Genomic DNA, 21760 nt, shown 5'->3' on the forward strand with positions numbered 1-21760 from the left:
TTGCACTTCTGTTTCCCCTCGGTATTTATCATTACATTTTTGTATCTGTGAGTAGCTGGTAGAGTCAGCATATGAGTTTCCTTAAATTATTTAGGCAAGAAAAGAAAATGCATATCAGGATAATATATCTATAGTGGGACTAAGAAATTTGAGATCTGCTAAATAAAAATGAAAAGGACTCAGTGGTCAGACTCTGATTCAGGGAAGTGTCCAGTCAGCGAAGCAAAGCACTTAAATACCTCCCAGGGACATAACTGCAACTAAATCAGAATTCAGTCCCTGCCCCGCTGTATGGTGCTACTTGCTCAAGCCAGTCCAGCCCTAAACATTTAATGAAAAATCCAATCCAAAATATCTCTTTACAGACTGGAAAACATGTATGAACTTAAAAAAAAATTTTAATTGACTTGATTTTTCAATTAGACTAAAGCAAATTGACATAGCACAAAGAGAAACAAGAACATTTAAAAACAACCACTCTTGTAAGAACAACGGGAGCCTGGTGTAACAGTTATACAAAACAAGCATTTCCAGCAGTCCTGGTCTCTTTTTCTGCCTTTCTGAGTGGAGCTCATATGATTCAGTTCCTGCTTTCAACATCGTACTGTACTTGATTTCAGTCCTTTTATTGGAGATTTGGTATACATACAAATACATGACACTTCAAAGCTAAAATGGCTTTCCTATAGTAATGAGTAAAAGATAATATATTTATAAGTTACTGATACTCATACTGAAAGTGATAAGACAACATAATATTGTTAAATAAGTATTGTAAGAAGGGATCACTGTAAATCCTGGACATGATGACTGAAACTGAGATAATACTTTGAAATAATGCTTAACATCTCCTATATGCACACACACATTATCTTAATAAACCATTTATTTCGTCTACTTATTTGAAACTTGTTAAAATTCTTTAGCTGGGAAACTAAGGAGCAAAGTCAAATCAGCTCTGTTTTGTGTCTCAGAAAAAATCTGCTATTGCATTTGTATGCAAAAGTTAGCAGATTATCTTTTTTATTATATGGTCAATATGTACCATGCATCAGAAGTTAGAATCTCACTGTTAGGCTCTGGCCATAGTAGCTGAAACTGTATTAATAATAGCTAAGTTAAAGACTAGTGTTAGCAGTGTCCTAGCATAGTTTCCTGGACCAGCATAAAAAGGATATTTGTTTTCTGAAGTCTATCTTATGATTATGTTATAGGCTACGTGCGAGGCTAGTTTGTAATGCAATTTGGCTATCAAGATTTCCGGGGAGGAGGGGGAGGAATTATTTTCCATACTGGTCACAGAAGCCATGTTAAAACATTTCAAAAGTAGTGTGGGCAGATTCAGTGATTCCAAAATGATTTCCAGCAAGTCATAATCTCATTTAAATGTACACAGTATGTGCTTGGGCTGGAAGACAGTAAAAACTGAAAAGCACAGTAATTGTAAAATGCATAATTAGGGAGAACAGATTCCATACAAAATGTTCAGATGCATATTCAGGCTGCCTAATCTTCATCAATCTTGTAATAAAGTCATTCCCAGTTTTTTTAAAAAAGCTATAATGAGTTTAAGTGATTTAACAATTTTAAAATTACAATAACAACTTGTACTTGCCAACTGTCATTGAGGTTTAGCCTGGAAAAAAATTAAGCTATAGGATTCTAAACATTTTTTAAAATATGTAAACTACTAAAATTAAAAAATTATGAAGTAACAGCTACTTCTTTTGGAATATGATTACCATTTGACTGGGAAAATGTATTGATTTCTGGAGTAACTCTGCAGAAGAACTTGTGACCACGAGAATCTGTGTCTACAAAGACGTATCCTGGAGGAGATGGATAGTTTGCTGGGCAGATCTCTTGTTTCTTTGGAGTATACTCTGTACGATACATGGTTTCATCTTCAAAATGAGCTGAACTGGGGACTACAACACGTAGAGGTTTGAAACTCTGAACTGGAATTATCTCATGTGGTATATAGTGAGACCTGAATGTGGTCAAGCCATCAAATTTTCCAGTAGGTTTTGGAATTTCCTGATGTCTTCTAATAATTTCTTGCCGACAGCTGGCCCAAGCTTGAAAGTCTTCCTTCATTGTGGTGTTCCCCTGGAAAGGGACATTACTTCTTCTTCCATAAGAAACTGGTCTTATGGGGGCAACAGGACAGATCACGTGTGGAACATAATCAAGATGGCTTGTGGAGTGTAAATCCATATTACCTGGAGGTGGAACATAATCTCTTATCTTGCGAGCCTCAGGCAAGGAGACTGACCATGGCTGAAAACGATCCCGGAATTCAGTGCATCCAGCAAAGTGAGCATTAGACCCCACTTTAGTGTATTCAGGCTTGCAGCTTTTTGTAAACTCTCCAAGTAGCCCTTTAAAATCATTCCGATGGGTTGTCAGATCTTCAAAGGGTTGGCTGCTTGGCTTGTATTCTTCCTTTGGTCTTACAAATTTTGGTTCCAGTTGATGAGCGATGTAAGAACTGCGATGATTAGTAACACCGTCAAAAGGTACATCTGAAAGTTTGGCGACACCTGGAGGCTTAAAGCTTTGTCTGGGGTTCAGCTCCCTAGGAACAAAGTCATCTTGAAATGTAGTAGAATTCCCAAACTTTTCTGTAGGGGGATGATAGGTGTGTCCCAATTTATTTGGCTCCCTTCTTTGAACTTCCCATGATCTATAGTCATCTTTAAAACAAAAACAATACTTGATAGAAAGATTATAGATTTTATTATTGATTTGTGGCTGTCCCATATTAAAAAATCTAATTTCTTCCCCCACCAACCCTTTTGATCAAAAGAGTTGAGTTTGAGTAACAAAGATAATTCTGTTTTACTATTAGATACAGGAGTTCTGTTTACCTGCTACTATGGGAATAGACCAAACAGCCAGTAAAATGCCACCTGGTACCACAAGATGACTATTTCTTTTAGAAAAAGGAAATATTTTCTATGTACATATTTGATTTCTGTTTTCTATTGCACACAAATATCTGTATAGAGGATATGTCTGCAAAAGTCTACATTTTATCTCAGGACTGTGGATGAAATACATATAAACAAAAGATGAGTGAATTATGAACTATAATTTTAGTGACAGATGCTGGTGACATCTTAAACTACAAGTGTACAGAAGCTGGTGAATAATAATATTGTTATCAAAGATGTTCTTTCCCCTCAGGCCCAGTGCTGCCCAATTCTTTCTACTACCTCTACTTTTGCCACTACGTGCTCTTCGCTTTCTACCAACTCTACCCCGATTCTTCTAACTTCCTACTCTGAGTGGCCTCGCCTGATCTTCAGCATCTTAAGTATCTTTCTCTTCTAGTCCTTGGTCTTTACCATCAGAGCATCTCTTGCCTTTCATGCAGGCAGATCTAATAGGTCATAGCTCATAATCCACATTCAGATATTTTTAATCTTGATTGTAGAGCAGATGTGCTACAATCAAATTTTAAGTACAACATCTCATATGTAAAAGATTATTTGTATACCAAGGTAACCTGTCAGGATAATCTACAGGGAGGCTGTTTAGGAACTGTTGCATCAATAAGTAATAGAAGATCATCTTGTTGAAACAGGTCATCAGCAGAATGCTATACCAAGTATATAGTAAAGACGAATCTGAAATCAAGTTTGTTTCATCAGTCTATGTAGAAAAACAGTAATTGTGAACTCCACCACAATAGAAACTAAGGTATGCTTGGACCTCATAGTGGAGACAGTGATGGTCTTAAAATAAGGTATATTGTCCTTCCAGCAAGCTCCAGTCCCATTCTAAAAACAGGATTCACAAAGTGCCCATCACCATGCCGAGTCTGAAAACACCTGAGTTGTACCAAATGTTAGCTCTTCCAAAAGCATTGCTAAATATTATTGATATCCAAAGCTTCAATTAAGTCCAGCAGCAAAGCAGGAAAGCGAGACTCTTTGCACATTGCGTCCATAATAATATTAACATGTTTCTATTTGACATTGTTTAATAATCTTTCTTACCAAAGGAGTTACAATTTTCTCCAAATGTATCTTGAAGATGTGCTTAGATTATAACTAGCATTAGAACCCAAAGTTTCCCTCTCCTTCCCTTAGCTGGTTTCCTATATTTCTGCCACAATCTAACAGCTGCCCTCCTTCCAGTTGGGAAAACCTGGAGAGGGCTTCTCTTTCAGAGCCTATTAATGTTAATTCTTAAATTAATAGAATCCATTGCTGAGAAACATAGGGTATTCCCTCTTCACTACTGTCACCTATTGGGCCAGAGTAAGAGACCAAAGTCAGAAATCAAACCTCAACTCCAATATGGCAGTTCAGAATACTACCATCATTGTGGCTGTTTCTCTTTTTAAAAATGGCATATGTAATTACCTTGATAGGTTGGTATGGTGTCTAATTTTCCTCCCTTAATCTGTTTTCTTTCTAATGGTCTTACTAATGTCACTGGTTGTATTTTATGAAGATTATAATCTCTCCTGTATGTAGTTCCAAAATCAATCTCTCCGGGTTTTGGTTTATACTCTTCTTGTACCCGAAGAGGTCGATTTACAACATCGTATGGAAGATAATCAGACCTGAAAAGGAGAAACATGCAGTACTGCTTCACAATGTTACCTTTTTCTGATTGAGACATTTGTGACATTTTTTCCATATATAGAAACTTAACAAAAACTATATTGTATCCACTGTGGAAGGACTAAAATGTTAACTCTTTGAAAGCAATTGCTGATTTAGGATCAGCATCATCAACATCACAGGATCAACGATGAGAAAATAATCATTCAACAGATATTTGGAGTCTGACATATGGTGTATTCTTTGTATGTAGTAAGGTGGTGGAATCCCTTTGTCAAACCTGACAGCAGTTTACCTTTATTCATAATTTAACAAATATTCAGATTTCTAAACTCTGATAAATAAAAATAAATGTGTTTTCAGTATTGTTTCATACCTTATCTGACTTGAAAAACTTCTATGCAGTTATATAAAAAGTGATCAACCAGTAAGTAGAGAGAACCCAGGGGAAAAAATTAAACATCATTCAGGGCCAAGCATTTAAACAGTGCAGGTGGAGAACTGAAAGCAAAAGGATCCAGCATTTTCCTGGGTAACTGCTTTTGTATATGGACATTGGATAATTGGACACCCAAACAGGTACAATATCTACATGCAAAAGACTGTTTCAGCACACAAGTACTGACTTTTGGTGAGACCTGGATTTCTAATGTATAAACCAAGCAGAAAAACCATCCCCACCACAAAAAAACCTTTCAGATCTTTTTTAGAGATAAAAATGAATCCCCAAAGGACAAAAAAAAAAATTCCTTTGCATGCCATCTGCCAACTCTAAAAAATGATTGACTTGTGCCATCTAATACTCAAACTTTATGCATATATATCCTTGAAGAGAATGAATAATCAAATTATTTCACAATGGAAAATGATTCCAATAAACAGAGCTGTCTTCCCTAAATGAAAAAATATGAGGACACTGTAGAACAACATCAGCTCCAAAACACATTGCTTCAAAATATTTACTTAAATGTAGTGATTCCTTCCATTCTTCCATGATGTGTTTGGTACTCCTCCTTTGGCTTAAGACTCTGGGGTGGAGGGAGATTGCCATACTGGGGATATTTGTCCACGTATTCTGTCATGAGGCAAGCTTGTCCTCCAGTATCATAAATCCTTGTGGATTTATGAGGGCAATGATGGCGCCTATATAAGAAATTGAAACAAGATAATTTCAAATAGTTTTTATCTATGGGAAACACACTTCAGATATTCTGAGTGTATAACAAGAAATAGGATTGTCATCACCGGTATCTTGCATCTAGAACACTTCTTGAGTGTGAAAGGGAAACAAATTATTTTGTTCTGTAGTTATGAAGGATGTTACCATTTATGTAGCACTGCATAGGCCACAACAGCACAGGAAGAAAGAATATTTATTGCATCCTTAGTACAGAATAGGGAGGATGAATATAGCTGTCAGTCTTCTAAATGGTAATCTGTCACCTACCCAACTCACTCTTTACTTGCACTCTTTTCTCTGCCAAGCACTGGCTTCCTTCTTTCATGCTATTATTTCCCTAATCTGTAACAATAACTCAATACCTCTCCCTACTTCTCTGATATCTTGCCCTTTCTCTTTTCCTCATTCCTTTTCTCCCTGTGTATTTCAATACGTCTTTCACCATTTCTCATAACAGTGCCAGCCACCTCCCTACTTTACACAGTCTCATCACAGTCGGTGCTATGGCGTTCTGAACTGCAGCTCCAGATCTCTAGAATAAATCTCCTGAATCTATCCCTCCTCAATTCTCATCTCAATTAATTTTTTTCACACCCATATCTCTGAAATTCTCTAACCCCCAAAAGTACTGGCTTTATTTTTGTTTTTGGGTGTATATACTGTATTATGTCTTGTACTATTTAACCCTAGTAATTTTGGGATATGATTTGCAAGAAATTATAATATACAGGTTAAGACACATTGGGCCTAATCGTCATTTACACAGAGCTTCTTTACACCTCGCTAGCAGGATAAAGGAGCTTAGTTTAAATGTGATTCAGAATCATCTTCCATTAATCTCAATCACAGTTTATACACAAAATGCAGCCGGATTGTATAGAACAGTATTACAGGAACTAGTGGGTGCTTTCTGTCTCTTGAAGTATTTATTAAAAAATACTTCTTCAGATTTGATTGAATGAACCATTGGCAAAGAGAAGACTCGTTAATCAAGAATGAATGGTCAGAATTTCTTAATTTGCTTTGTGTAGTGTGCACTGGAATTATGCTAGCCTCTCTCTCCTTTAGAGGACAGACGAAATGAAAGTAGGTCCTCCTATACCTGCTAGCTCAATTCCAGCAGTGGTTCAGGTACAAGCTAATGAGAGGTTACCAAATATAAAATGTTACTTGGTGAATAAGTGAACTTAATGAAAGGCTGTACAAGAATCGCAGACACAGTGACAAGATCTGGAAGGGCAAAAGTGTACGTCAATTACTAGATTAAAATACCCTTCAACCGCAGGAAACTAGACATTCAAAGAACAGAGTGAAGACCTGCAGAAAAATTGGGCTAGCAGTGAATACTAAGAAGAAAAAACTGAATCAAAGTGAAATAAAAAATTAAATAGACTAAAGAAACAGGCATATAGGATTCCTGCTGAGAAAAGTAAAAAAGGAAACAGAGAAAGGAATTACCTGTGATTGGAAATCCCTAAAGCTAGTTTTAGTTGCACTTTGGGCCATGTGATTTTGGAGCTCACTAGTTAGATTAAATGGTTAAGTAAATAACCTTACATAACAAGTCAGTCTCAGCAGATGCCTCATGTGGAGTGTATGGTCTGTTTGAGCCTCAAGCTGCCAATTTATTTTCAATCAAACTGGTCTACCAAAGGGATAACAATAACAACTGAAAATTGCACAATAAAGTAGAAGGTTCTGTAAAAGATAATACTCCCATGTCACCTATTTATCACTAATGCCCCAATCCCACCATTAACTGCGACCTGACGGCAGGGCAGCAGCAGAAAAAAATGGGAGGGAGAGAAGAGAAGGTTGAGTTACCTCTGATGTCACAATCCCACCACTTAACAATGAACTGAGCAGTTTGAAAAGCACTAGGGGAGGGAAGGAAAAACAGGAAGAGAAGAGATTAAAAGGGAAGTGAGAAGGTGTTTCTTCTGATCACATAGCTCTCCACCCACCCTGAATTTTTCCAGGGAGTCATCAATGCTGTATAATATTCATTCACAAAGTACAGCATGTACTCCAGATTTCACAACTAAAAACATCATCTTAAGGAGCAAATAGAAAATACTATATATAACTATCAAAAGCTAGTTAACAAAACAGACTATCAGATTCATACATGCCATCAGAAATTGTTTATTCCAAGAGGCACTTATCACATGGATTTTAAGCATACAGCCCACGAGAGGTTGAAACAAACAGCGTAATATTCACACAGACAGCAGCTTCATTTTTGCATCCTCATACCTTTTTCATCACTTTATTTCAGAAAACCATGCACCAACCACATGCACAACTAGGAATAGGACGCTACCAAATTCACAGCCAGGAAAAACATGTCATGGACTGTGAAATCTGGTCTTCCCCCATGAAATCTAGTCTTTTGTGTGCTTTTACCCTATATTATACAGATTTCACAGGGGAGACTGTTTCTCAAATTGGGGGTCCTGACCCAAAAGGGAGTTGTAGGGGAGTCACGGTATCGCCACCCTTACTTCTGTGCTGCCTTCAGAGCTGGTTGGCTGGAGAACGGCGGCTGTTGGCCGAGCACCCAGCTCTGAAGGCAGCACCCCGCCAGCAGCAGTGCAGAAGTAAGGACGGCATGGTATGGTATCGCCACCCTTCCTTCTGCACTGCTGCCTTTAGAGCTGGGTGGCCAGAGAGTTGCGGCTGCTGACTAAAGGCCCAGCTCTGCAGACAGCAGCGCAGAAGTAAGGGTGGCAATACCATACTGTGACGTTGCACTCTATATATGATTTTATGAAAGTATGCTGATGAGTGTGAATATAATGTAACTAAAATATGCTTCATGCAAAAGGTCTCTTGTAAGGTATCATTACAAAGTTTATAATCTACTGAGTGTGGTCATCCTATTTGTATAAATGTATCACTCTTGAATCTAAAACTAGAAATATGAAATATAACTCTGAGGGCCTATTATAATTAAGCAAAGTGTGGGCCATTAATGGTGGTTTGGAATCTTGATGGCTCCCATCAACCAGGACAATTAACTGTGGATGGCTCTGTTTGCAGGCAGGCCTTCCTGTGAGTCAGGCTGGGAGGAATAAAGGCTTGGGGTCTTACAGTGATATGTGATCATGTCACCTGAACTGGAATCCATCTTTAACCTGGTGTTTTTCCATTGAGAAGGAGGGGTGGGAACCCAGAGGAACAAAGGATTCCCGCCTTATGCAAAAGATATATAAGTGGGTGGAACAGAAAAAAGAGCAGAGTCATCATGAGAAATCCCCTAGCTACCACCTGAGCTGGAACAAGGGCTGTACCAGGGTAAAGGATTGTGCCCAGACTGGAAGGCGTCCAGTCTGTGATAGAAGCTTACTGAAACATCTCTGAGGGTGAGATTTTATCTGTATTCAGTTTTCTTACTGTATTAGGTTTAGACCTGCATGTTTTATTTTATTTTGCTTGGTAATTCACTTTGTTCTGTCTATTACTACTTGGAACCACTTAAATCCTACTTTCTGTATTTAATAAAATCACTTTTTACTTATTAATTAACCCAGAGTACGTATTAATACCTGGGAGGGCGGGGGAACAGTTGTGCGTATCTCTCTATCAGTGTTACAGAGGGCGAACAATTTATGAGTTAATCCTGTATAAGCTTTATACAGGGTAAAAAGGATTTATTTAGGGATTGGACCCCATTGGGAGTTGGGCATCTGAGTGTTAAATTCAGGAACACTTCTGTAAGTTGCTTTCAGTTAAGTCTACAGCTGTTAGGGGATGTGGTTCAGACCTGGGTCTGGATTTGCAGCAGGCTAGCAGGTCTGGCTCAAATCAGGCAGGGCTCTGAAGTCCTAAGCTGCCAGGCAGGAAAGCAGGGGCAGAAGTAGTCTTGAGACATCAGTTTGTTAGTTTTTGTTGTTTATTTCAGGATCCTACTTTCAGAAAACTGAGGGGAGCCAACAGAAGTCTCCCAAGATTCCCTCAGTGTAGCTTATCTATCAGAGATTATATAAAATTATTACAGAAACCACAAGTGAAACAACCAAACTTTTATTCATTGGGGGAAAAGGAATGGGATGAACAAAGGAATGAAAGGAAGGATTAATAATACTGAACAGATTAACAACCATGCACTCTTTCACACAGGAATTACAACGGGACGAGTGATAACTGCTCTCTCTACCCTGTCCAGGAGCTGCTGCTGAGACCAGGACTCAATAGATGATGACGACTCTCTGGACCATGATCACCACTGGAACAGCTACTGCAGCGGATAAAGGCGATGAATGACGATGATTCAGGTGAGAGGCCCAACTAACTTCCCACCCTAACCCCTTTGCGACGTCCTGTCTGCAGGTGAGAGCCCTAACCAATCGAGGTAGAACCCCATGGATGGATGGATGCTTCCCTTCAAATAATAAACCCCAACAATAATCTAAATTTTTTCCCTTCCGAGGTGAGCTGTTAAATAGGCAGATAACTGGTGTCTGATCGCTTCCCTTCCTTCCAAGGTGAGAGCAAAAGGAGAAGCAATGCCTTCCCGCTCTTTCCCAGCCTATATAATCCTTCTGTTGCCTAGCAACTAGCTACTAGATTTCCCGCCTATTGTTTCCTTTCCAACACGGTGGCCTACTTCTTCTTTACAAAACAAAAGGGCGAACAATAAACAAAACCATCTAAACACCGTTACCAAGTATCAGGTCATAATTTGAATAGGATGGAATTTACAAGTTAGCAGTTCCCAAGGGGCTTTCTGTGATCCAAGCTGTCACACATACCAGGCCATCCTTACTTCTGTGCTGCTTCTGGTAGAGGTTCTGCCTTCAGAGCTGGGATCCTGGCCAGCAGCTGCTGCTCTCAGGCTGCCCAGCTCTGAAGGCAGTGCTGCCACTAGCAACTGCACAGAAGTAAAGGTAGCAGTACTGCAAAACCCTCCCTACAATAACTTTGTGACCCCCCAACTCCTTTTTGGGTCAGGACCCCTACAATTACAATGCTATGAAATTTCTGATTGAAATAGCTGAAATCTTGATATTTATGATTATTAAAATCCTATGACCATGAAATGGACTCTGAATTTGATAGGACCCTATCTATTCTAAATGGCTGTTCTGATATCATCAGATTCATACACTCAGCTGTCTCCACATTCTGTACTCTGTTCTGCAACATCCCCCACACTCCCCTCATCATTGTTATATCTCCTGCACTTATCATACTTGCTACAAGCAGAAACAACATCCATTAGAAAAATACTTTCCTCCTGAAGGACCCTGAAGATTATAATGAATTAAAAATTTAAATGGAGTCCATCAATGTTTGAATGATCAAAATGTGCCATGACATTTTATTTTTGTCAAAGAGAGCCAAAGCATCTCTAGCAAAAAGTAATTATGCATGACTGCGTAAGACTCCATTATTTCTGATGAGTCAAAATTGTTAACTCAGATTGAATAATCCCATAACATACAAACAGTTACTGGATTTTAATGGGACTATTCAGGAGTAAGGTACTATCAATGTGAGTAATGGTAGCAGACTAGGGCTTACAAATTGTGAAATATAAAATATATGCACCAAAAAACATACATGGCCTGATTCTCATTGACACTGAGGCTTTTTTACGTTGTCCTGGCAGTGTAAAGAGGACTGAAAGTGGGAGTAAGTGGCAGTGTCAAGGAGGCCTTAATGTAAATGGGAATCAGCCTCAGAGAGTATACTTCATGGCTTTGGATAACTGACAAATTCAGTTTGGGGTTTAATCCAAATGATAATAAAAAAATGATCATTAAGAGACTATCTTTCTAGAAATGATTACAACCAAATCACAACTTTTAGAGAGAGAGAGAGTGGAGAATGAGATCTGAATTCTAAATATCTGTTGAGAACCCATCAATCAAAGGATGGGACATGACTAATGAAATAGGTTACTTATAATTTGGCTAATTGAGAACTATTTGAGTCTCTGATTTATGTGTCTTGCCTACAAACATGTTACCTACACTTCATTATTATCTTTTATGCTAGAGTTATTGATCTTTTAATGTACTTTGAAGTGCATGTGTTCCTGACTCATGAATGATTGATGTCAGCTCTGGTGGGTTATGTTTTCTTCCTTCCATGAGCAAGACTGCTAATTTATTGCTTAGATAACATGTTAACAGGTAAATTTCAAAAAATGTAAATAGACACCATTTGGGCGAGCACCTCAGCTTGTATAAACTGGTGTAGCTCCGTTGACTTAACAGAGCTATGCTGACTTACATCAGCCAAAGATCTGGCACATAATTTGTTTTCTCATGCCAAAAAGATTCATCCCTGAGAGCTTTCTAGAGCATTCCCTCCCATAGAATAAGATTTATTATGAGAAAAGTCTCCTTTAGGAGACTTTAAATCATTAAGAGTTTATAAACAAAATAAATATCTCAATACGTTTTTTAATTGCCAAGGTAAACATCACCATCTGAGTGAAAGAAATTATATTTGGACACTAGATTACTGAAACTATTCTGCTGCTTAAATGACCTGAGTTCCCTAGTGTTGGCAGGAAAAATAATTCTGGGGGGAACATACATGATTTATAGACAAAGAAACATCTCATTGAATCTCTTTAAGTAGAACTAGTAAACTGAGGAATGTGGAAATCCAGTTTTCATGACAAAAGCAAAATTAATCTTTAGCAAGTAGTTATTCTCTTATGTGAATGTGCAAAGAGAAGGCTGTTGTCTGTTTTTGCTGATTCCTCAGAGTCCTTTATAATTGTGTCATGGATTGACTACCATTGAGAGAGGCATACTGTATATCTGCCTGCCAAAGGACAACACCTTGAAACATTAACATCAATGAGCGTTATACACATAGACTGAGGGGACAACAGATTCTATAAAGAGAATTTTTGTGACTGTCATAGCTCATCTATGATATTTACATAGTTATATTCTTGCAACTATCTCAAAGTGCTCCAAACAGCTAGATGAATACCTGCACAGTCAGAAGAAATGTAACCTCTTTTCCTGCCTACATTTGCCTCTGGTGCTGCTTGATGATCAGTTTGATGTTGGGTTGGATTGTAACATTAAAGATAAGACAGCATGTCATCCTCCTCCTTGTCTTCCTCTTTCCTCTTTTCCCTTCATCCTTTCACACACTGCAAGCCTCTGTCTGAAAGTGTTTAAAGTCCTAAACCTTATTGTATGAATAGAAGGCTGAGTGTGAAATTTTCCTACCTAGCTAATTAATTTCCATTATGGGAGCACACCACTACGGACATTCACCCAGGATGCTCTGGGCAAAATGGCTAGATAACCTAAGTAGTGTAGGCTTCCCATTATTTTTCTTCAGTTCTGGAATGTCACTGGGGAAGCCTGCCAGCCTACCAGAAGGAGGAGAAACTGGGGTATGAAAATTCCCAGGGCAATCCCTTGACTGACTGACTGACTGACTGACAGAAGGGGACTCCTCATTCATCCAATGCGATTGGAGGTAGGGTGGGTTTGTTTTCTCTACTGAGTCAGCTGCAGACTATCCCCCAAGGGAGAATTAGTAGTTGTGTACTGGGCTCTCTGTTATCTTTGTCTCAGGCCTACTCTTTGCTTGGTGCTAGCACGCTAGCAAATAGATACAAAAAGTTAAACAAAAAGACTCAATAAAGACAGCTAAAATATAATATATAGTATCTTTGAGATGTCAAGGAGGATAAATGTCTCTAAAAGTTTCTAATGTTTCTATAAGTGAGGAATCATGGGCTTTGCTGCCTGCCTTGCTTATGAGCATAAAAATCCTCAAACCACACCCTAATTTAACTGCCTGTTCCATTCATCTAGAGACGAACCTACTGCTTTGTAGCCTACATGCCTGTCTCTTCTGACATCACTGATCTGACCTCCCCTTGTATCCTTCCCTTCCACCATTTTATTGTGCTTTCTCTTGGTTTCCTATTGCTTTTCTTGTTTTTTCTGTATAAATAATATCAGACAAATCCAATTCACCAATATTAACCAGGCATTCACTTCTCTTGAACATCAAGATTTCTTTACCTGAAGGGTAAGGAGGACTGAAAAAAAATGCTTGTTATCTTGAGGAACAATAAATGTTTATATTTACTTAAATATGTAGTGATGATCAGTATATTGTTACATACATTCTGAAATTCCTCATCAGAAATATCTGGACAGTTTTTTGGTATGTATATACAGCCCCACATGTAACAATTTTTTTAAAAAGTTGCATTCTAAGTGGGAGATTGAATTACAAGTCCGGAAAGAAATCTATTATCTGTAGTGCCAATCAAGATGCATATATTGTCTGACTGATGCCAATGTTATGAAGAGTTTTCACCAAAGTCAGTTGTAGCCAATCAGGAGGCACCTTGAGTATGTATTCTGATTGGTTAACATTGCTCTGGGCTGCTGTATTAGTCATTTCAGAGGGCCTGCTCCTGAAGCCCCTGGGAGACAAAACTTCCATTGACTTCAGCAGAGACTATGGGGCATATTTTAAAGGTATTTAGGAGCCTAAAGAAGCAGATAGGCACTTAGTGGGTTTTGCAAAAGCACCTCAGTGCCTAACTGCCACACCCTCAGTCCTCCCCAGGTCCATGTCCATGTCCGAATTCCCCACTCTCCCTTGACTCAGCCCCCATAATCCCTCCTCAGCTCCTCTTCCTATTCCTGTCTGGACACTGTCTCGCTTTCCCTGACTCACCACCTTCATAGGCTCAGCTTCTCACCCTCTTTGCATTCCAATCAACCTATTTCTCCTTCTCCTTGCTGCCTGAGCACCAGCAGTGGGAAGTTTGAGAATACTGGGGAGACAGTCTCCGTGCCCTCAGTTCTTGTGCCTGTCACCACAGCAGTCTCTGTCTGCCAGTAGAGCTATTGTAGGGAAAGTCCTGCTCAGCCATTGTAGCCCTGGAATGGAGCATGCTCAGTAGAAATGGAATATTCGGAGAATTTTGCTGCCAAATGCTAACAAGCCTTTACCAAGCACATGTAAACTCATAATTTGGCAAAATTTTCAATTATTTTCCCAGGGACAGCAAAAGGTATATCCCTGACACCAGAGTGACCCTCCTGCCAAATTTCAAGACCCTGCTCTAAAGCATGGAGGTGCTAGAATGTCTCAACAAAATGGTTGTAAGAATTTTTTAACATGGGAAAATAACTTATTTTTTCCTAACCTCGTTCTGAGAAATAGCTAAACTGATCTTGATTACATTAAACAAACAAACAAATAATAATCTTCCCGAGGCAGACACCCAGCATGGAAACTTTCAAACCAAACGGTTAAAATTTGGCAAAGTTATATCCAACTGAAAACAGTTTTATAAAGGAAAGTGTCAGGAAACCTATAATAAAAACTGAAAGATTGCATAATTTACCGTGTGTGTGAAGGTTATTTAGGCCTCCAGTCCTGCAAGGAATTCTGCACTAGCAGATATTTGTGCCTGAGTGGAGCCCCATTGAAGTCAGTGAGGCTGTGTGTGGCTGCAGGGATCCTCCCATAGGGCACTCCTCACCGCAATGAGGCCAGTTTGTTTTCTTTTTAACTATTTGGAATGTCTATTTTTTAATTGTTCTGATTATTTTAACTGAAAAATATATATTTAAATTCTCCATTTACCTGCTGAATGAAGAGCTCCTGGGACTTTCTTGCTTATTCCATTTTCCTGTGAACTGTTCTGTAGTGTTCCATTTGATTAATCTTTCCTGTTTCCTTTTCCGACAGTGGATGGACTTCCTAACAAAGACTAAACATTCTCTTCCACAGTGCTCTAGTATTCCCTAATTCCATCCTTAATTTTCTGTTGGGTTTACAAGCATTTAGATGTATTGAGTATTAAGTATCTAACATTTCATTCAAACTACCCCTTTCCTTTTATCTATCATTTATTGAGAAATTATTATCTTCTTCAGGAAATTATAAAAAGCATGAGGGGACTGTGAAAGGACTGGGAGATTGACTAAAAAAATAAGTTTTAGTAAATAGTTCTATATCTTTATATGCCAAAATGAAGATAAGTATAGGGAGAAACTCTTGTATATGGGCAACTTTCTTGTCTATAAACAAATATTACTCTTAGATATAGTCTGGGAGGTCATCTAACTACTGCACAGCTATTCTCTGCTCCTGAAGGCCAGAATTCACATCCTTTGTTTGCCAACTGTTAACGACTTTTATATCAAGCAAGCAATCTGAATCCTGACTCTGTTCACAGGCAGGGGTTCATTTTCTTTAATATTAATGTAGCACATTTGCAACCCATGGGAAATAAGGAAATAAAAATGTTTGCTTTTTATTATGGAAATATCCCAAGAACAGTTGGTAGTTGATACCTGGTCCATTCTCAAAAAATATCACTTGGAAACTGGGAAGGGGGTCTGGGGATATATACTCCAGGGATAGCAATAAAGGATTTAACCATTATTCTGAACAAATGCAGTTACAAGAACATTTTTCTGGTTTAAAAAATAACAACCAAAACTTGCCTTTTAAGCAAACCAACTGGGAGATGATCATTTGTACACTTTGGCGCAATCCTATATTACTGCTAGACACATCCTAGACTTGAGAAGCTAGGAACTTTAGTGGTGACTGGTATACAGAAAAGTCTCCAGCACTGACTCTGACCCTGAGAAGTGTTAAGCATTTACAAGCTGATGGGAGCTGATTGTGCTCAGCCCCTGCAGACACCCAGTCTTTTTGGCAGCACAATTATTTGTTGGAAAAAGTTATTGAAAGCATACATTTTTAATTGGCACTGAAAAGGGGATTCAGCCTAGGGAGAAGGGTGTCTACTCTCCATATTCTTAAAATACTCTTAGTAATGTTAATATTCAACAAATAAGGGCCAGATCCTACAATCCTTAGCTATAGTGATTAGCACTTATTCACATGAGAAGTCCCACTAAGTACTACAGTGAGGTGGTTACACACTTCCCCTAGGGAAGCTCTTCCTGAACTTCAGAGATTCACCACCCAAGCTCAATTCACTATATGGGCCAGGGCCACCATTTGTAACACCATACCCCAGACTGTATTGCTGGCAGTGGGGATTGAACCTAGAACCTCTGGATACAAATGCCAAAGACTTTACTACCCGAATTAAAAGGGACTATTCATGAGTAAATGCTGTTCAGTATGGGTAATGGCTGCAGAATCAAACCTTTAATGCACTGTCTATTCTGAGACACAGAAACACCTTCTGGCTGACATTTTTGTTCCCAGGACCTAACTACAGGTAGCAGAATTATTCCCTCTGTTTTAATATTCAGAATGAAATATAAATGTATCTAAAATAATTCAGAATTACAGTATGTAAGACTCTAGCAGATTGCTAAATAGAACTTGTGCAATATATCCCCGTTTTCTTGTGTGTACATCATAATGCCCAGGTAACATTGCCAAGCAACTAGTCTTCCCATAAAAACAGAAACACTGTAGTGCTACAGCAAAGCAAACTTAATGAGCTGCCTCAAACAATAACCTCTTGAGATTTTATTGACTGCAAAACCTTCAGCAATGTGTATTTTAACCCAGTGGTTCTCAACCAGGCATCCAGGGGCCCCCAGGGAGCCCCGAGCAGGTTTCAGGGGGTCCGCCAAGGAGGACCAGCATTAGACTCACTAGCGGCTAAGGGCAGAAAGCCGATGCCCCACCACAGGGCTGGGGTGTTCAAATGCCCTGATGATTCTGTGTCCTTGCAAGTGACCACTGTATTATGGTTACTACCACCCCTCCCCTCCCCTCTCCAATTAATCTGGCCTGTCCTATTTGTCCTGGAACTTGCGATGCCCCCTGCATGTGAGAGAGGTGGTAGAGAGTTGGGAAAGCTGGTTCTGTGCCTCCTGTACAAAGTGATGCCAACTCTCATGGTTTTATTTCACAAGTCTCATGATACTTGATGTTTTTCTTAAAGGCACAGATCCAGGATTTATGTGAGAATCACAGCTTGCTTGCTTGCTTTGTAAACGTTTAGCTCTCATGATTGAATGAGGGCTAAAATGTGAACCCTAACAGTTCCAGTACTAAATGCAAATAAAAACACCCCAACTTGTATTATTTTTTTAAATCTCATAAGTTTTAAGCCAATCATATGATTTTTTTCACGTCTGAGTCATGATTTTGAAATTTTCTGAGGTAGGTAATACTGCATTCCAGTGTACTACCCATAGTGGGAGGAGGTAGTATTCCCTGTAGGACGCCTTCTTCCTGACCTACCCTTTTGCATGAGCCTCACTGGCTTGAACAGGCTGTAGGACAAGACGAATTGGGCCTCTTCCAAAGGACATGGTTGAAAGTAAGACAATGGCCAAGCTCCGCTCCGTAATAGTGAGCAGAGTTGGCTGTGAGCAGGGAAAGGATTAGCATGTTGCACTTATTTAAAAAGGATGAAGAGCTGGTGTGGCAGTGTTTTCTACCCAGGATGAATTCTAGACGAGTTAGCCAGAATTGCTCCCACTGCTGTGCAGCCCGTCTGCAAACACATTAAAGTAGGGCCATGCTTTAAGGCACAATCTAAATTTAAGACCCAGTCTAGACTACATAAAAAGGTGTTTAAAAAAATGAATTAACATTTTAAAACCACCTTTTCTTAGTCTAGACAAAGCCTAAGTGTATTTCACTTCTACTAAGAAGAACCCACATTCTTTTCCTTTTTCAGAACAGTACTCCAAAGAGAGTTGAAACCTGTCTCTGAATTCCCTTTTCTAAAGAAACCAGATACTTTCTTAAAAAGCTGTTTTTACTTCTCCAGACTTAATAAGGCCATCGTGGCAGATGTATATTAGGGCTGTAAAATGTGGCTACAGTTCACAGAGCTTAAAACAAAAGTCAAGGGCAGGAATTCACAGTTGTATTGTGTCCCCTTTATGTCAACTCTGCTAGTGTAAGAGACCGCGAAACAGCTGTAAAGCCTTCTCCACTGGGTTTCAGAAGTCCTCCTGGGCAGTCAGAACTCGCATAACTGGTTCTGAAACGCCTCCTTTTCCCTGGAGCCCTTGGAACAAGGGTGTGCTAGGCCAGTGGTTTTCAAACTTTTTTTCTGGTGACCCAGTTGAAGAAAATTGTTAATGCTGTCATAAATATAAAGGGAAGGGTAAACCCCTTTGAAATCCCTCCTGGCCAGGGGAAAGCTCCTCTCACCTGTAAAGGGTTAAGAAGCTAAAGGTAACCTCGCTGGCACCTGACCAAAATGACCAATGAGGAGACAAGATACTTTCAAAAGCTGGGAGGAGGGAGAGAAACAAAGGGTCTGTGTCTGTCTGTAGTCGTCTTGGCCAGGGACAGAACAAGAATGGAGTCTTAGAACTTTTAGTAAGTAATCTAGCTAGGTATGTGTTAGATTATGATTTCTTTAAATGGCTGAGAAAAGAATTGTGCTGAATAGAATAACTATTTCTGTCTGTGTATCTTTTTTGTAACTTAAGGTTTTGCCTAGAGGGGTTCTCTATGTTTTTGAATCTAATTACCCTGTAAGATATCTACCATCCTGATTTTTCAGGGGGGATTTCTTTATTTCTATTTACTTCTATTTTTTATTAAAAGTCTTCTTGTAAAACACTGAATGCTTTTTCATTGTTCTCAGATCCAAGGGTTTGGGTCTGTAGTCACCTAGGCAAATTGGTGAGGCTTTTTATCCAACATTTCCCAGGAAAGGGGGGGTGCAAGTGTTGGGAGGATTGTTCATTGTTCTTAAGATCCAAGGGTCTGGATCTGTAGTCACCTAGGCAAATTGGTGAGGCTTTTTACCAAACCTTGTCCAGGAAGTGGGGTGCAAGGTTTTGGGAAGTATTTTGGGGGGAAGGACGCGTCCAAACAGCTCTTCCCCAGTAACCAGTATTAGTTTGGTGGTGGTAGCGGCCAGTCCAAAGTGTAATATTTTGTACCTTGGGGAAGTTTTGACCTAAGCTGGTAAAGATAAGCTTAGGAGGTTTTTCATGCAGGTCCCCACATCTGTACCCTAGAGTTCAGAGTGGGGGAGGAACCGTGACAAATGCCCATGACCCAATGGAGCTAGGGATGACGGGTTTGGGTATGGGAGGGGCTCAGGGCTGGGGTAGAGGGTTGCGGTGCGGGGGTGAGGGCTGCGGGGTGGGGCTGGGAATGAGTGGTTGATGGTGTGGGAGGGGGCTCTTGGCTGGGGTAGTGGGTTGGGGTGCAGGAGGGGTTTAGGGTTCTGGGCTGGGGACACAGGCTCTGGGCTGGGGCCATGGAAGAGAGGTTTGAGGTGCAGGAAGGGGCTCTTGGTTGTGGGGGGCTCAGGGCTGGGGCAGGGGATTGAGGCACAGGGTTGAGGCGCAGGCTTACCTTGGGTGGCTCCCAGTCAGCGGCGCAGTGGGGGTGCAAAGGCAGGCTTCCTGCCTGTCCTGGCGCTGCGGACCCATGCTGTGCCCCGGAAGTAGCCAGCAGCAGGTCCAACTCCTAGGTGGAGGCGTGCAAGTGCCTCCTTGCGGCTCTCATCTGCAGGCACCGACCCCCTCTCTCAGCTCCCACTGGCTGGTTCCTGGCCAGTGGGAGTGCGGAGCCGGTGCTCGGGGCGGTCGCACCATGAGGAGCCCCATGGGCCCCCCACAGGAGCCAGACCTGCTGTTGGCTGCTTCCGGGGCACAGCGCAGTGTCAGAATAGGCAGGAACTAGGCTGCCTTAGCCGGGCAGCACCGCTGATGGAACTTTTAATAGTCTGGTCGGCGGTGCTTACCAGAGCCACCGCAACCCAGTGCCTTCTATTCCATGTTCCAGTACTGGGTTGTGACCCGCACTTTGAAAACCACTATGCTAGGCTACGTTGAGATAAAGCATATACGGGTGTGTGAGTAGCAGTATACAAGCTGGCTAATCCACAGTAAAACAATGTTCTGTAGATTTTTTTTTTTTCCTTTTTGGCTGTATCTACATTCAAAAATTTAGGGAAATCTTCCACCTTGGGTCTAGAAGAGATGGTGGTAAAATGCACATGCCCTTAGACAGGGTCGCAATGAAACTGCCCTTGAACAAAAAGAAAAGGAGTACTTGTGGCACCTTAGAGACTAACAAATTTATTTGAGCATAAGCTTTCGTGAGCTACATGCATGCATCCGATGAAGCGAGCTGTAGCTCACAAAAGCTTATGCTCAAATACATTTGTTAGTCTCTAAGGTGTCACAAGTACTCCTTTTCTTTTTGCGGCTACAGACTAACACGGCTGCTACTCTGAAACCTGCTCTTGAACAGTATCAGAGTGTTTGAAGGGAAGGAGGGACAGTTTGGGCTGCTTGGAAAAAGCAGATTTTGGGCCCCAAAGGTTCAGTCTCCAGACGCAGGGGATCTGGTGTGTGGAGGGAAAGTTCATGTTTAGGGTAGGGGAGGTGCATGCTCAGCGAGGTTTGACCCAGGGTCCAGGGGGTTTGGGCTTTGGCCCTAGGGCAGTTTGGCCCCAAAAAGTTTGGTTCTCGGGACAGGGGGGTTTTGGATCCTGATGGGATTTGCTGATTCGGGTCCTGGGGCACAATGGTGCCGGAACAATTTGTAAGAGCCATTGACCCAAACTGTAAACCCTGTATATAACGTTAACCACTTCCAGCCAAGGGGCACGGGAGCGCCTGGGCTGGGGCAGGAGGTTTTGGATCCCGGGAAGTTCGTGTCCAGGGAGGCTGGGCGCGGTCCCGGGGCAGAGGAAGTTCGGGTCCTGTTACGGGGCTGGCGTTCGGGTTCTGGTCCGGAGGCAAGGGGCGCTGGTCCCCGGGCTGCTCGGGGACGGGGGAGGAGGGCGCGGTTTGAGGCTCCCTGGGAAGGGGGTTCGGCCCTGGGAGGGCGGGTCCCTGTGGGGGGACTTAGGTCTCCCAGTGGATCAGGCTTAGGGGACTCGGGGAAGGGGCCGCTCTTCGGAGGTCCCCTTTGCTTCTTACCCGCAGGTACAAATCTCGCACAGGCACCGCTTCTCCTTCATCCTCCCGCTACCGCTGCCTGCCCGGCTCTCCTGACCCGCCCCCCAGAGCCATGGTAACCAGGCAAGCGCCCCGTCGCCTGGCAACCGCCTCGGCGTGCTTCC

At 41.0% G+C, this 21760-nt stretch overlaps 1 protein-coding gene across 2 annotated transcripts; it reads right to left on the minus strand.

The window, feature by feature from the left end:
* Positions 1-1623: 1623 nt before the first annotated feature.
* On the minus strand, positions 1624-21749 carry SAXO2 (stabilizer of axonemal microtubules 2). Of its 2 annotated transcripts, XM_073304084.1 has the most exons (4): positions 21618-21749; positions 5541-5720; positions 4374-4576; positions 1624-2696 (listed from the first exon to the last, which is right to left on the minus strand). In XM_073304084.1, the coding sequence occupies exons 1-4, from the start codon at positions 21656-21658 to the stop codon at positions 1705-1707; spliced, it is 1416 nt and encodes a 471-aa protein (XP_073160185.1). In that variant the 5' UTR covers positions 21659-21749; the 3' UTR covers positions 1624-1704. The 2 variants fall into 2 exon arrangements, 1 of the variants encoding a protein (XP_073160185.1); XR_012154023.1 differs by lacking the exons at positions 4374-4576; positions 5541-5720 and having other exon boundaries at positions 2612-2696.
* Positions 21750-21760: the final 11 nt, after the last annotated feature.

Source organism: Lepidochelys kempii, chromosome 10, assembly GCF_965140285.1.
Source record: "Lepidochelys kempii isolate rLepKem1 chromosome 10, rLepKem1.hap1, whole genome shotgun sequence".
In the NCBI taxonomy this organism is placed as follows: Eukaryota; Metazoa; Chordata; order Testudines; family Cheloniidae; genus Lepidochelys; species Lepidochelys kempii.